Source organism: Protopterus annectens, chromosome 2.part1, assembly GCF_019279795.1.
Source record: "Protopterus annectens isolate FY-2018-M chromosome 2.part1, PAN1.0, whole genome shotgun sequence".
Lineage (NCBI taxonomy): Eukaryota > Metazoa > Chordata > Ceratodontiformes > Protopteridae > Protopterus > Protopterus annectens.
Window position 1 is genome coordinate 1,753,435,686 of NC_056729.1, and position 17,304 is coordinate 1,753,452,989.

Genomic DNA, 17,304 nt, shown 5'->3' on the forward strand with positions numbered 1-17,304 from the left:
CGACCTGGAGGTCATTTCAAGCCTAGCCGTTTTATCCCAATGTAATACTATAGAAATGCAAGTCAATACCAAAGATTGCATTTAGTAATGACTGCCTGTGTCCAGGAAGGTTGTGGGCACTATCCCCGGTAAGGATTTATGGTGTCCCATCCACTCGTCCAGGTTCCTCTTTAACAGTGTCACAGAGGTGCTCTGTTTCACATGAATTGCTAGTCTGTTCCAAAGATGCTGCAGTCACTGGGAGATAAATCTGTCCCTCCAGCACGTCCTTTTTAAGTCGCAGGCCATATTTTGGTCCCTGGAACAGGTTGCCCTAGTCACGTCTGATTTACACATATGCAACAAGTTCATTAGGTTTGTGTCGAAGATTGTTCTGTATGCCAAGCACGTCTCCCATAGGAAGTCTATAGGACACAGACTACAGTGACAGGGACTTTAGTCAGTCTGTGTAAGGCATGTGCTTGATCTTTTTTGTTAGAAACCTCTGAGGTCTTTCCAGTTTCTGCAGATGCTCTGTACAGCACATGCCGATTGTGGCGTTAAACTAAAATAATTTCAAACTATGCAGAAATATAGCTATAGCAATTAGAGCATCAGAAAAGGACTCCAAAACTGGCCACTTGTTCTCTGCAAGTCACCTGAAAGGCACCCATAGACATACAATCTGATGACCAATTGTTTTTAGGGCAGAAAAAGAAAAGAAAAATGGCACATGGGCCTGTCCACTTTAGGTGTATCCCTGGTCTAGGAGCAGATGTCCACTTTAGGTGTATCCCTGGTCTAGGAGCAGATGTCCACTTTAGGTGTATCCCTGGTCTAGGAGCAGATGTCCACTTTAGGTGTATCCCTGGTCTAGGAGCAGATGTCCACTTTAGGTGTATCCCTGGTCTAGGAGCAGATGCCAACTTTACTATGGAGATGACTATCAAACTCCAGAAGTTAGACTGGAAGATAAGACATTAGACATATGCCTATTGCTAGTCCCAACAGAAAAAGTGATTACACTGTAGTGGTGATCCCAATACGCAAAATCTATGAATAACTGTGAGCAATCCTCACCCCCTAAACCCAAATGAAAGCAGTAGTGGCAAAGGGCATTGGGCTATAATCAGGGAAAACAGACGTCATTAATGTACTGCACGAAAGATGTTCTCCTGGTTTTGACTCATTTCTGTAATATCAGGTGTTAGGTTGGAGGTATTAAAAAAAAAAGTACAGGGGAAGTTTCTTACAGCGATGGCAGTGAGGCCCTGGAATACAGCCAGTGTATTGTTGGTCAGTACAAGTATTTAAGTGAGCCTGGGATAGGTGTAATACAAAAAAGGAGGCTCACTCGAGGAACTGTAACTACAACAAATGGGCAAACTCTACAAACCACTCAATTTACTTCTGTCACACTACCAATACATACTGTGTGTGATCTACCTGCTCCCTCACAAAAAAAAAAAAATCTTTAGCATAGTGTTGCAAGGTTCGTAAGTAGTTGCTAGAAATGCAGTTCGGGAAGCCACTAAGCAGCTTAGGCTAATGCTTCAATTGCCCCAAAACACTGCTCTGCTTAAACGACTTGCTCAGAGATGCACAACAGACAACTGGAGATGGAGGATATCAACTGCTGGACTACAAAAAGCAGCTCCTCAACAGTTCACTGACCTGATCCTGTGTGTTAACTGCCAGACCTACTATCTATGAGAGATGAAATGCTACAAACGTGTCATGAAGTGACCAAAACAGCTTCCTGTAGGCCTTTTTCCTCTATCAGTGTCCTGCAACTAAACCAATGCTTTTCACTTGGAATTAACATTTTATTTACATAAAGTGCATCTCAACAAAGTTATTACAGTAAAAACATATAAAATGCTAAACTATTAAAATATTATATTTTCATAAAAAAAGGTCAAAACATTTAAAAATGTCCTCTTGTGCTCAGCCTCTTCTTCACAGTTTTCTGCAGCATGCGGTTTCCATTCCAGGGTTTACTGCAGATTATACAAATATGTTTCAGTATTGTTACTCCTGGAGGACACCACAGCAGTATTTTTGCTTGCTGCATCATGGATGACTGCAGTTATACATATCAACAGCTCACTAAAAAGCTCATTAACCCTGAAAAAGAAATTTTAGCATTTTAAAAGTTCACCTCCATTAGGAATGAGTGCAGCATTCAGACTGGAATGCCCTTTCTACTAGAACGGTACTGAACAGTAGCTCAATGGGGCAAACAAGCAATGACTTTTTGTAGTTAAGAGATTCCTTGCGGTTAGTGTCTCGATTCCAGCTTGGCTGTCAGCCCCTTATTACAGCATCCTGCAGCTCACTTGGACTGAACACTCCCAATTCTGTGATGATTCCCCCTGTAATCAGCTCATGTGGTGTGACATCAAAGGCAGGGTTCCACACATGGATACCTGTAAACAAAGAACAACAATTTGAACAAAAATGTGTTCTAAAAATCTGTGCATTCCCTACAGCTAAGAAAGGGCCCAACAGATCTGTGACTACAGAAAAGGAATTCAGGCAGACAGCTATCAGATACGTCCTACGTCTATGTTTACTGGTGCTTCTGTCTCTTAACTCATTGCAGCCGAGTGACGTCTCCAGGCATTTCTGCAGTTACCTCCTACTGCTCCTCTAGGCGTCAAATATTACTTGTTCATACTTGTATTAATAATTCGAAAACCATGCTACATACAAGGCATCAGAATATTTTATCTTGAAGCATACATGATGAGAAACACAAGTGTATTGATATATGACCTCTGTCAATTAGCATCTGTCAGAACTATAAGGTGATAATTTCATTTTTAAAGGCTGAAGTCACACCCACTGAGAGTTAAAGGTACATACTCAGAAGAGCTTTACTGGAGGGAGTGATGAGATGAGATGTTCCAGTAAATCTATCCATGTTCATGTTTATAAGGTTCATAGGTTCATACTAGGCTATCTGACCTAGGGCATTTATAAGCCTAGCCAGAGTGTGTGTGGCTTTCACCACCCCTTAGGATGAGAATACTATACCCATTAGTTTGCTGTGCCTCTGTCCAGCAGTGATACAGAGATGATTCCCGGGGTAAACCTACGATCTCCCATCCACTCGTCAAGATTTCTCTTGAACAGAGTCAGTGAGGGGCTCTGCCTCACATGGACTGGGATTCTGTTCCATAGTGTAGGGAGTCTCTGGGTGATGAATCTGTCCCTCCAGCACGTCCTATTTATATCCGTGTTGAGGTTTAAGTCTCTTGCTCTCGTGGCTCTGGTGGATTTGGATTTTTGAGGTGGAGCATGTCCATTAATTCCGGGTTGGACATGGCCTTGTATGTCAGGCACAGATCACCTCTGAGCAGACGGTATCGACTGAATAGAGCTGGAGTTTCTTCAGTCGGGCATCGATGACATATGTTTGAGCCTTTATCCTTTTGGTGAGGAACTTTTGGGGTCTTTCCAACTGCTGCAGGTGTCGGGTAAGGTACATTCGAATGGGGCGTTGTACTCAATCATTGGTCTGATAAGTGAAGAGTACAGGGGTACAATGACCTCTCCTGATCTGGATGTGAATCCCTTCATGATCAGGTGGGCAATGTGAAGGTCTTCCTAACCACTTTGGCAATGTGAGTGTCAAAAGAGAGGTTACTGTCAACTTGGGTCCCCAGGTCCCTGATAACTTCTTCCGTGTTTAATGGATTACCACCTATGTGGTAATTAGGGGTTACCTTGTTTTTCCCAAAGGGTATGACTATACATTTTTGGCATTTAGCTTAAGGCCATGGCTCTGGCACCAGTTATCAATTTCTATGAGACCTCTCTGGAGGATGTCTGTGTCTGATGGAGTGTCAATTATGGTGCCCAGTTTGCAGTCATCTGCAAATTTTGTCAGCCACAATCCCCCTATGTTTGCCTGCACTTCAGAAAAATAAATGCCGAACAAGAGGGGGCCCAGGACTGAGCCCTGTGGGACACCGCTTGTGACCGGCTTAGAGTCTGACATGGCACCAGCAACTCTAACCCTGTGTGTTCTGTCCTTGAGCCAGTTTGCAACCCATCTTGTGACATATGGGTTTACATCTAAGCTGGTGAGCTTTTCTATGATGCCCAAGTGGGGTATTGTGTCGAACGCTTTTGCTAGGTCAAGGTAGGCTGTGTGAACTGCCTTAATGGCCTTAGTGACTGTTTCGAAAAAGTCGACCAAGTTCAAGAGGCAGGATCTGCCCTTTACAAAGCCAAATTGGGTAGGATCCAGTGTCATACAAAAGATGGGGCTCGTGTCATGGATGATACAGACTGGCTGATTTAAGCTACCCTCACAAAAAGTCACCCAAGACAGTAGTTTGGAGCGATGAAGGAGGCCAGTAGTATAACAGTAATTCATGTTTTATGACTCCCACGATAGTAATAATAATAACAATAATAATAATAACAATAATAACAATAATAACAATAATAATAATAATAATAACAATAATAACAACAATAATAATAATAGCAATGACAATACTAATAATAGTAACAATAATAATAACAATAATAATAATAATAATAATAGTAATAATAATAATAATAATAATAATAATAATAATAACAATAATAATAATAACAATAATAATAATAACAATAATAATAACAATAACAATAATAATAATAATAGTAATAATAATAACAATAATAATAATAATAACAATAATAATAATAACAATAATAATAATAATAATAATAATAATAATAATAATAATAATAATAATAATAATAATAATAATAATAATAATAATAATAATAATAACAATAATAATCACAGTAATAATAATAATAATAATAATAATAATAATGAAAAGTACTTGCTAACCAGGTAGGCCCACTGGGCACGCAGTCCCTTTTCAGGGGTGACCCCACTGTCTCACTAAGTGACTTGCTTAAGGTCATATAATAGGCAAATTAGGGTTGGGGGACTCAAACCCTGTACCATAGAAACTCCAGATGCAACCTTAACCTCTACATCAATTGCCACTGACATATGTAGGAGAAATGAAAATAAAAGACATGAAATGCATGGTGACATCTGTAATATGTTACAGGTACTAATGCAGGTAATTCAACCACTAATGAATGGAGATTTGGATACCAGGTAATGAGGTAAAATGACAAAAGTTAACATTTTTTTAACAAGTCAGGAAACACAAAATATCCCATGCTGGCTATCCAGCAGTTCCACGGTACTTGGATATTACTGTCACTACAAAGCAGATACAAGGTAGCCATCCTAATTATAGTAAAGTAGCCAAGGTTCCCACAGGGCAGGCTAAAGAAGATATATGGGCAGATTATTCTGCAAGATGCTCCGGTTCACAGGAAACATGGGATACATCTGCACAGACTTACAGAGAAGAATGGGATGTCAGCTGTAGTAGGTGTGTGTATGTGTATGTGCATGTGCATGTGTGTGTGTGTGTGTGTGTGTGTGTGTGTGTGTGTGTGCATGTGTCTGAACATCAGTCTTTGTCTTGAATAATGCAGAATATGACAGGACGGATGATAAAGTCTTCTCTCTGATCATAAAAAGAAGTTGTATACTTACAATAATGTTCAATGTGTGTGTCCATCGCAACCTTTATTCTCACTGATGGGGGGGGGGGGGGTCTGATCCATCGGATTCATCTTAGCCATTTCAAAAGCTTGAGGCCTTCAGCAAAGCTCATGGCCATTCTCTCTTACCCATAATGCAACTCCCTAACGTCCTCAGATCTTTTTCTCCCCAGTAAACTTATAAAGTGGCTGTTTAAATAGATTAACAGAGAAAAAACGGGTGATTTCTGAAGCTATAGAGTCCTGTGATACCCAAATAGCACTATTCGGTCTCCCAGGAGTACAGGTAGGGGGTATGGAGGGTGGGTTGTGAGAACACAGGTCGAGATGGACAACACACATGGAACGCTATGGTAAGTACATAACTTCTTTATATGATGTTGTCAATCTCGCCTTTATTCTCACTGAAGGGACCGTGTCCCAAGCTATCTGACCCTTAGGTGGCTCATGGGAAAATATTCCTCAGAACCTTAGAACCAAATGAGGCTCTACTCCTGGAGGCCAAATCCACCCTGTTATGAGTAATAAAGGTATGAGGTTTTCTGCAGCACAGATATTATTCAAAGGCAATGTAGCTTGAAAGGTTGCAGAAATGGCAACCAACCTAGTGTAATGTGCTTTAACATGGTTAGAAAGGGTTTATTCTTAGAACTGTGGACGAAGGATATACACTGTGAAAGCCATTTGGATAAGGTAACTTTGGACACCGATTGGCCTTTTCTAATATCTGAATAAGAAATAAAGAGCTGATCTGATTTCCTGAATTCTGAAGTTCTATGCAAGTAGAAATGTAATTGTCTATGAATGTCAAGAAGATAAAGAAGATGTAGTGAGTATTCCCCAGATGTAGTGAGTATCCCCCAGATGAAGTGAGTATCCCCCTTTATTTTGGAAGTCTTTAAAGAAAACTGGCAGCTCAATAGATTGGTTGAGGTTACTTTCTGACACAACCTTAGGTAGAAATGAGGGATTAGTGTATAAAGAAACTCTGTCCTTATGAAAAAAATAGGTATGGAGGCTTGGCAGACAAAGCTTGCAATTCGGAAACTCTCCTCGCTGAAGTAACAGCCAATAAGAAGAGTGTTTCCAGGAGAGATACTTTAAGTCACATGGTTCACAGGGAGAAAAGAATGTTTGACAAAACAAAATTCAGATCCCAGGGAGGTGACAGGTTCCTGTATGGGGGTCTTATTACTGTACTTCCTTTCAAGAACGTCTTACAAAGTCTGTGTCACATGACACCAGAAAGTACGGTTATGTACACTTACTATAAATGCAGATGTTCGAGTGTATTCACTGTTGCAGTCATCACATTTGGGTTATCTGCTTGCAGTAACCCTCAGTCGGCCTGATAATCAAAGTCTTGGGTCCTGCGTTGGTTGCTGTCTCATCTTCCATGACGTCAGGTCTTCAGGGGTATAAAACATGCAGCCGATACCATTACATCAGTTTTCTTGCCCCAGATGTCAGGTGCCACCATATTGGGAAGCAATCATATACAATGTTACACCTCCAACAAAAAAGCAAATACACCAAAACGTTAAAGCATAGTAAGCAAGAATAGAGGTATAGTCAATAGAGGTCAGGGGGCTGGAGGGAGGGTAACCAGGACTGCAACAGTGAATACACTCAAACATCTACATTTATGGTAAATGTACACAACTGTACTATGTTCTTCGTGTTTCACTGTTGCAGTCATCGCATTTGGGTAGATTCCCAAAGCTAAGTATGGGAGGAGGAATTTAGATAAGATTACGACCAGCTATAAGGCCCTGCAAGACTGCAGTGGCAAACCCGACTCTGGATTTAGAAAATATTGGCAAGTGGTAATGCTTGGTGAAGGTATGTACAGAACTCCAGGCAGCAGCTTCTAGGATGTACCTGGTAGGGACACCTCTGAGAAAGGCTGTAGAGGTAGATGCAGCCCTGGTTGAATGTGGTCTTATCCCCTGTGGGGTAGGTTTTCCATGGTGCTTATAGCAGAAATGAATGCAATGGCCTATCCACTTAGAAATGGTTTGCTTTAAAATGGCCTTCCCCTCTGCCCCTGCAGCAAATGCAACCAACAGCTGTTCAGATTTCCTGAGAGGTTTAGTCCTGTCTAAGTAAAATCTAAGTTGTCTGTGCACGTCCAAGGAGTGCAGTATTTGTTCCCCTTTGTTCTGTGGATTAGAAAAGAAGGTTGGCAAATGAATGGACAGATTAAGGGCCACACTGGATACCACCTTGGGCATGAAGATGGGATTGGTCCTGAGGGACACCCTGTCCGCATGACAGATGATGAAAGGCTCCACTACCATGAGGGCCTGTAATTCAGACACCCTTCTTGCTGAAGTGATGGCTAAAAGGAAGGCTGTTTTCCAAGAAAGGAATGCAGCTGTTTCAAAAGGAGGTAGAGTGAGCTTTTCCAATACATAGTTAAGGTCCCAGGCTGGCGTAGGGGCTCTCTTGGGTGGTCTTAAGTTTTTGGACCCTCTGAGGAACTGCTTCAGCAGTGGATGAGAGAAGAGGGGTGGTTCTGTATTGTAATGAGCTGAAATGGCTGAGGCATGAATTTTGATGGAGGAAAAGGAAAGGCCCTTGTGAAGCATCTCAGTTAAGTATTGAAGAATCTGAAGTAAATTGGGCGCTGCTATGCCCATCCCCTGAGTTTGGCTCCAGGAACAGAATCTTTTCCATTTTTCAGCATAGTATTTTCAAGTACTAGGCCTCCTTGCCTCCAGAATGACATCCATCACTTGCTTACTGAGGGATGGTAACGGAGAGATCAGGTGATTAGCCAGGCTGCCAGGTTCAGGGTTTGAAACTGTGGGTGCAGAATCTGGCTCTCCTGCTGGGACAGCAGGACAGGGGTCAAGAGGCAGGTGCCATGGTGCCAGCAGTGACACACTGCGCAAGAGGGGGTACCAGCGTTGGTGTGGCCAGTCTGGTGCAATCAGTATTGTCCTTGGTTTGTCCTGTTTGATATTTAGTAGTATCTTAGAGAGGAGAGGCAGAGGGGGAAAGGAATAACCTGGTAGGTTTCCCCAAGTGAAGGACAGGGCATCTACTTTCCAAGCTTGTTTGTGGGGATTCCTTGTGCAGAATTTGTCCAACTGGTAGTTCTGGGGGGAGGCAAACGGGTCTATTTCTGGGCTCCCCCATTTGTTTCTCAACATGTTGAATACAGTACAGTTTTGTACCTACCATAAATGTAGATGTTCGAGTGTAGACACTGCTGCAGTCATTACACTTGGTTATCCTGCCATCAGGCGGTTCCCCAGTCGGCCTGAGTTCCAAAGTCTTGGTCCGGCATCGGTTGCTGTCGCCTCCTCCCTGACGTCAGTGCGGCAGGGGTATAAAAGATGCAGCCGACGCCATTTTCTTCAGTTTTTCTTGCCCCAGATGTCAGGTGCCCCCAAATAGGTAGGCAATTAATATTGCTACTAAAACATACATAAGAAAAGCAAACAACAACTTTCAGTTACCAGCAAATACTCCCCATAGATAGTAAAGGGTAGAAGACATGGGTACGTACCAGTAAGTAAGAGGGGAAGGAGGGAGGGTACCCTGGACTGCAGCAGTGTATACACTCGAACATCTACATTTATGGTAGGTACAAAACTGTACTATGTTCATCGTGTTACACTGCTGCAGTCATTACACTTGGGTAGAATCCCAAAGCTGAGGTAGGGAGGCTGGTTCTATAAAGCATTAGGGGTGGCTATTAGGCCATGCAGTACTGCAGTGGCGAAGCCAGCTCTGGATTTAGAGTAAAGAGGCAGATGGTAATGCTTGGTGAAGGTATGCACAGAACTCCATGTTGCTGCTTCCAAAATATCCTTGGTAGGTACTCCTCTGAGGTAGATAGACAGTTGAATTGGCTGTTGCCCTAGTGGAGTGAGATCTAATGCTGCTAGGTACAGGTTTCCCATGGTGTGCATGGCAAAAATGTATGCAATGTCCTATCCATTTTGAGATAGTCTGTTTAGAAATGGCTTTTCTCTGTGCTCCTGCAGCATATGCTACCAATAACTGCTCAGATTTTCTGAAAGCTTTGATTTTGTCCAAGCAGAAGCGTAACTACCTATGAATGTCCAAAGAATGCAGTAGTCTCTCCCCTTTATTCTGTGGTTTTGGATAAAAAGTTGGCAAGTGAATAGTTTGGTTTAGAGCCACACTTGATACCACCTTTGGCATAAAGGTAGGGTTAGTACTTAAAGACGCCCTGTCCTGGTGGAAAATGAGGAAAGGTTCCACTGCAATTAGTGCCTGTAATTCTGAAACTCTTCGTGCTGATGTTATTGCCAGGAGCAGAGCAGTTTTCCAAGAGATATATTTTAATTCTGCTGTGCTAGCTGACTCAAAAGGAGGTAAAGTTAATTGGTCCCAAGTTGGAGTAGGTGCTCTATGGGGCGGTCTTATGTTTTTAGCCCCACTGAGGTACTGTTTTAGCAAGGGATTAGAGAAAATTGGAGGATCCGTGCTGTAATGAGCAGAGATGGCAGAGGCGTGGATCTTGATTGATGAAAAGGAGAGGCCTTTGTCCAGCATCTCAGTTTAACACTGTAGTATCTGAGGAATGTTTGGGACAAGAGGGTCAAGGTTGTGAGCCTGGGTCCAGGCACATAATCTCTTCCATTTATCCAAATAGGCTTTCCTGGTATTGGGCCTTCTGGCCTCCAGAATGACATCCATAACAGCTTTGGAGACAGGCATTGCTTGCTTTACTAAGGAATCTTCCATGCAGCTAGATTTAAGGTCTTTAGCTGGCTGTGGAGTATCTGATTGTTGTGCTGAGTCAGCAGATGTGGGATTTGAGGCAAAATCCAGGGTAGTCCTTGTGCTAAATTCTTTAAGATTGGGTACCAGTGTTGTTGTGGCCAATCTGGTGCAATCAGGATCATGTTTGGCTCTTCTTGTCCGGCTTTTATGAGAACCTTTGGAAGGAGAGGTAGTGGTGGGAATGCATATACTTGTAGGTTTTTCCAGCTGAATGAGAGGGCATCCACTTTCCATGCTTGTGGATGGTAACTCCTTGTGCAGAATTTCTGTAGCTGGTAGGTTCTTTGGGGATGCAAACAGATCTATGTCCGGGCTCCACCATTTCTTTGTTATCATCCTGAATATTTGTGGATTCAATTCCCATTTGTGGGGATCCATGATTTTTCTGCTTGTCGTCTGCCAGTGTGTTTTTTTCTCCTGGCAGGAATTGTGCTTGCAGATGAACTTGGTAGTTTAGAGCTGTGTTCCACAAGGTCATGGCTTGTCTGCAGAGGGGGTAGGAGTAAGTGCCCCCTTGCTTATGTACCACATAACTGTAGTGTTGTCTGTTTTTAGTAATAGTTGCCCTGGATGCAGTAGGTCCTTGAAAGCTATAAGGGCATTTTGTACAGCTAGCATCTCTTTTTGATTGATGTGAAGATGCCTTTGTTCTGCGGGCCACTTGCCCTGAATACATTTTCCTGCCATGTGTGCTCCCCAGGCGTAATCTGATGCATCTGTTGTCAGTGTTTGCCTGGCTGTGGGTTGAGTAAAAGGCTGTCCCTTGTTGAGGTGACAAGCTTGGGCCCACCACCGAAACTCCTGTTGAAGGCAAGGAATTAGTGGTATAACTGTTTCCAAACTTTGACAGTGTTGAGACCATACACTCTTTAGGTACCACTGTAGTTTCCTCATATGCAGTCTGGCATATGGAATTAGTAGTATGCAAGATGCCATGTAATCCAAGGCCTGCAGAATTTTACTTGCAGGGAGTTGGGTCTGTGTTGCCATCAATTGTAAGTACTGAGTCAATTGTCCTTGCTTGTCTGGCGTGAGATAAGCCATCTGGGCTGTTGTGTTCAAGCTGGCACCCAGGAATATTATCTCTTGTGAGGGCACTAGTTTTGATTTCTTTTCGTTTACTGTGTACCCCAGGCAACTTAACTTTTTTGCAAACGCCAGATGTTGTAGAAGAATGTCCTTGCTCTCTGCTTGAATCAGGCAGTCGTCCAGGTACCGATAAATTTGAATTCCTTTCTGTCTGCAGAATGCAATTACTGGTGCCAGGCACTTTGTGAAGATCCTGGGTGCAGTAGATAAGCCAAAGGGCAGTGCAGAGAATTGATAGTGCATTGAACCAGCTATGAATCTGAGGTATCTTCTGCAATTTTGTCTGATAGGGACATGCAGGTATGCCTCCTTGAGGTCCAAGGTCACGAGCCAAGCTTTCTTGCCCAGCATGGGAAGAAGCTGCTGTAGTGTCAACATTTTGAATTTCGGAACATCCAGGTATGTTCCGGTCGTTGGAAGTTCCGACGGCATGGTGTAACTGAATTTTCTGCTGAAATAATGTCGGGCAAAATCAAACCGAAGTTTAATAGTGCGCTTGTTAAACCTAGCACAAAACCGACAACCAGTGATGTCGTGGTCTGGGCCTAGGCATGGGATACAATAGGAATGGCGAGGTATTTGCTTCCCACAAGAAATACAATTATTAACTTTTACTGACATCGGTCTGAGGCAAGAAAAAGTTTCCCCAATGGGGTACTTAGCTTTGTAGAAGACTTTGGTTCTGGATTCGGAATGAAAATCTCAGGAGTCGGCCGACCGGCACTTGCGAACTGCTTTTGCTTCGGGCACCGCGCGGCAAGAAAGACTGAAGAAAATGGCGTCGGCTGCATCTTTTATACCCCTGCCGCACTGACGTCAGGGAGGAAGCGACAGCAACCGAAGCCGGACCAAGACTTTGGAACTCAGGCTGACTGGGGAACCAAGTGTAATGACTGCAGCAGTGTAACACGATGAACATCTTTGGTTCCAGTTTCCACTCGTGTGGGCCCATGAGATTTCTGCTTAGTTCGTCTCCCAGTGTATTTAGCTTTCCTGGCAGGAATTGAGCCTGTAGGTGCACTTAGTAGCTCAAGGCTGTGTTCCACAGAGCCATGGCTAGTCTGCAGACTGGATATAAGTGGGTTCCCCCCTGCTTGTTTATGTACCACATAATAGTGGTGTCGTCCGTCTTTACCAATAATTGTCCTGGAAGAATGTGGTGCTTGAAGGCTGTCAGAGCATTCTGTACAGCTAACATTTCTTTTTGATTGATATGCAGGTGCATTTGACTTGGGTTCCATTTGCCCTGAATGCACTTCCCTGCCAAGTGAGCCCCCCATGCATAGTCTGATGTGTCTGTTGTGAGGGTTTGGGTGGCAGGGGGTAGAGTGAATGTCAGTCCCTTGTTTTGGTGGCAGGGCTCTGCCCACCAAAGGAACTCTCTCAGTAGACAAGGTATGATAGGAATCATTGATTCTAGATCCTGAGAATGTTGACACCATAGGATTTTTAGATACCACTGTAGTTTCCTCATATGCATTCTTGCATATGGAATTAGTAGGATGCAGGAGGCCGTGAACCCCAGGGCTTGCAGTATTTTCCTTGAAGATAGCTGGGTCTTTGTGGCGAGTAGTTTGAAGTAGGCTGCCAAATGAAAGTACAGTTTTGTACCTACCATAAATGTAGATGTTCGAGTGGTTATGCTGCTGCAGTCATCACACTTGGCTTATCTGCCATCAGGCGGTCCCGCAGTCAGCCGGAATTCCAAAGCCTTGGTCCGGCGTCGGTTGTCGTCGCTTCTTCCCTGGCGTCAGTGCGGCAGGGGTATAAAAGAGGCAGCCAACGCCATTTTCTCCAATTTTTCTTGCCCCAGATGTCAGGTGCCCCCAAACTAAGAAGGCAAAATAAGAAGCTTGCAAAACATACCTTAGTGCAAAACAATGGTACTAGATGTAAGCAAATACACCATATAGACATGCATCCCAAAGGCTGAAGTACATGGAGGTATAAGAAAAGCCTTGTTAGAAAGAGGGGATGGAGGGAGGGTAACCTGGAGCAGCATAACCACTCGAACATCTACATTTATGGTAGGTACAAAACTGTACTATGTTCATCGTGCTATGCTGCTGCAGTCATCACATTTGGGTAGAGTCCCAAAGCTATGGTTGGGTGGTAGGAGCTAAACTGGGATAGGTGCAGCTAAGATGCCCTGCAGAACTGCAGTGGCAAACCCAGCTCTTGTTTTTGAGTACAGAGGAAGGTGGTAATGCTTGGTGAAGGTGTGCACTGAACTCCAGGTAGCTGCCTCCAGAATGTCCTTTGATGGGACTCCTCGGAGGAAGGCTGCTGAGGTTGCTGTAGAGTGAGACCTAATACTAGCAGGCACTGCTTTCCCGTGGTGTGAGTAGCAAAAGCGGATGCAATGTGCTATCCATTGCATGATTTTGCCTTTTCTTCCATCTTCTTTAAAACTTCCTCTGCTTTGACACCAAATAACACATCCTTTTGCAGTGGAGCATCCAGTAACTTTGCTTTGACATGTTCTGGTAAGGTCTGCTCTTTTAGCCAAGCATGTCTACGTATTACAGACCCTGTGACTACTGCTCTACATGAGGCCTCCAAAGAATTAAAACCACACTGCAAGGTATGTTTTCCCACTTGTTCTGATGCATGCAACAAATCTTGCATCCCTTTAAAATCTAGTTGATCTGTTTGAGGGATCATTTTCTGTTTTAACTGAGTAAGCAAGTACTGCTGGTATTTAATCATGTGGAATTGGCAGTTTAATGCCCTCATGGCCAAAGTGGCAGAGGTATACACTTTTTCCCCCATCTTTCTAATGCCCTGGAATCTCTTTCCGCAGGTAGTGGATTCTTAGCAGTAGAGGCCTTAACCCCTTTGGGACCCTGGGAAATGGTTTCTCGGTCTGCAGCAGGGTTTTATATAAAAACTTATGAGAGTCAGGGACTCAATAGTATCTGTTAGGTTTAGGTGGTGCTGGAGGTAAGGAATCTGGACTTAGACTGGATTTAGTATAGACATCATCTAGAATGTCCAAAACAGTTGGAATGGCTAGGGGTCTATGCTGAGGCAAAAGAAGAAACTCACAGAGTCTTTTCTTGGAGTCAGAGTAATCTTGTCCTTCCCAGTGGAAATGCTCTCATGGTGTGCAGGGTTTCCCCAAAAGAGAAGTCTTCAGGGGGGGAAACAGAGGGAATAGACTCCTCAGCATCTGAGTCTTCAAAGAGAGGGAAGGGGTAATCCTGTTCCGTCTGCTGAGGAAATGGATTCCTGGTCAGAAGGAGGTAAATCTTCCTCCAGTCTAGGCCTTTTGTCAGGAGGGGGCTGGGAACCTCTGATAAGGGTAATCAGGTCCTCCGTCATTTTGAGCATCTGTTTTTTAGGCATAGGGGCCTGTATGGGAGTCTGTGGACTCGGTTTCTTAACCTTTGGAAGCTTAGCGTATGACTTAACGGAAAGAGACGTCGGTTTAAAAAAGCCTTCTGAAACCGAAGGCCTGTCCATAGTCTCCAGGTCGCCGCCAGGGCTGGCGTCCGCGAGTTGAGAAGGAACCGGCTCCAGTGGCCCGGTAGATTCTGACTGAGAGGTAGTTGTATTTTCTAAATCTGCGGTAGTCAGGGGCTGCGTAGGTGCCTCACTGAGTACCGAAGATCCGGCGGCAGGCCTAACCAAGACCTCGGTTTCTGGTCTAGGTCTAGGCTGCCGGTCTTTGTCCTTGCGTTTTTTAAACATAGCGGTAGTCAGAGGTTCCGACGACATAATGCAGTTGAATTTTCTGCCAAAATAATGTCGGGCGGTATCAGCCCGACACTTAATAGTGTGTTTATTGAACCTAGTGCAAAACTGACAACCAGAAACGTCGTGGTCTGGGCCTAGGCAAGGAATACAATAAGAATGAAAATCCTTATGAGGAATTTGCTTCCCACAAGAAATACAATTATTAACTTTGTCTGACATCGGTCTGAGGCAAGAAAAGTTTCCCCAACGGGGTACTTAGCTTTATAGAAGACTTCGGCTGAAATTCTGTTCGAAAATCTCAGGAGCTGGCCGACCGGCACTTGTGAACTGCTTCTGCTTCAGGCACCGTGCGGCAAGAAAGACTGCATAAAATGGCGTCGGCTGCCTCTTTTCTACCACTGCCACACTGACGTCAGGGAAGAAGTGACAACAACCGACGCCGGACCAAGGCTTTGGGAATTCAGGCCGACTGCGGGACTGCCTGATGGCAGATAATCCAAGTGTAATGACTGCAGCAGCATAGCACGATGAACATCTTGTTTCTCTGGCGTGAGGGAGGCCATCTGGGAAGTTGTATTCAAGCTTGCTCCCAGGAATACAATTTGTTGGCAGGGTACTAGATGTGATTTCTTTTCATTTATGGTGTACTCCAGAGAAGTTAGCAATTTCTTTACAAACGCCAGATGTTTTAATAGTATGTCCTGGCTTTCTGCCTGAATTGGACAATCATCCAGGTATTAGTATATTTGAATATTTCTTTGCCTGCAAAATGCAATGACTGGAGCTAGGCACTTTGTGAATACCCTGGGTGCAGTAGATAAGCCAAAGGACAGTGCAGAGAACTGATAGTGCATGTAGCCTACTTTGAAGTGTAGGTATCTTCTGCAAGATTCCCTTATTAGGATGTGCAGGTACGCTTCCTTTAAATCCAGTGTTGCCAACCAGGCATCTTTGCCTAGCATAGGAAGCAGATGATGAAGAGTTAGCATCTTGAATTTTGGGATCACCAAAAATGTGTTTAGGACAGACAGGTCCAGGATAGGATGCCAGGAGCGGTCTTTTCTGGGTACCAGGAAAAGTCTTGAGTAGAAACCTTGTCCCCATTCTTCTTCTGGGACAGGTTGAATAGCCCTGATGCTTCAAAGAGAGGAAAAAGTACAGTTGTGTACACTTACCATAAATGTAGATGTTCGAGTGTATTCACTGTTTTAGTATACACATAGTACAGTTGTATACACTTACCATAAATGTAGACGTTCGAGTGTATTCACTGTTTCAGTATACACATAGTACAGTTGTGTACACTTACCATAAATGTAGATGTTTGAGTGTATTCACTGTTGCAGTCATTACATTTGGGTTATCTGCTTGCAGGTTGCCCTCAGTCGGCCTGATTAACAGTCTTGGGTACCTGCGTAGGTTGCTGTCCCTTCTTCCATGAAATCAGGTCCTCAGGGGTATAAAACATGCAGCCAACGCCATTACATCAGTTTTTCTTGCCCCAGATGTCAGGTGCCCCCCTAATGGTGAGCAATTAAATTTATAATACAAGGAAATACCTCCAACAAAAACGCAAATACACTAAAAAGCTTTTTGAGCATAGTGAGTGAGAGTAGAGGTATAGCCAAAAGAAGAAAGGGGGCTGGAGGGAGGGTAACCAGGACGGCAACAGTGAATGCACTCGAACATCTACATTTATGGTAAGTGTACACAACTGTACTATGTGTATACTGAAACAGTGAATACACTCTAACATCTACATTTATGGTAAGTGTACACAACTGTACTATGTGTATACTGAAACAGTGAATACACTCGAACATCTACATTTATGGTAAGTGTACACAACTGTACTATGTATACTGCAACAGTGAATGCACTCGAACATCTACATTTATGGTAAGTGTACACAACTGTACTATGTTCTTCGTATTTCACTGTTGCAATCATCACATTTGGGTAGATTCTCAAAGCTAAGGATGGGAGGAGGAATTTAGATAGCATTAGGACCAGCTATAAGGCCCTGTAAGACTGCAGTGACAAAGCTAGCTCTGGATTTAGAGAAAATTGGTAAATGGTAATGCTTGGTGAAAGTATGTACAGAACTCCAGGTAGCAGCTTCTAGGATGTCTCTGGCAGGGACACCTCTGAGAAAGGCTGTAGAGGTAGATGCAGCCC

General features: G+C 43.6%; 1 protein-coding gene across 2 annotated transcripts in view; it reads right to left on the reverse strand.

Moving 5' to 3' along the window:
- Positions 1 to 1,791: 1,791 nt before the first annotated feature.
- Positions 1,792 to 17,304, reverse strand: part of MRI1 (methylthioribose-1-phosphate isomerase 1) — a 312,149-nt gene continuing 296,636 nt past the window's right edge. For both annotated transcript variants that reach the window (XM_044063210.1, XM_044063209.1), the window contains exon 6: positions 1,792 to 2,408. In XM_044063210.1, the coding sequence (XP_043919145.1) occupies positions 2,287 to 2,408 (122 nt within the window). In that variant the 3' untranslated portion in view covers positions 1,792 to 2,286. The remainder of the gene's footprint in view (positions 2,409 to 17,304) is intronic.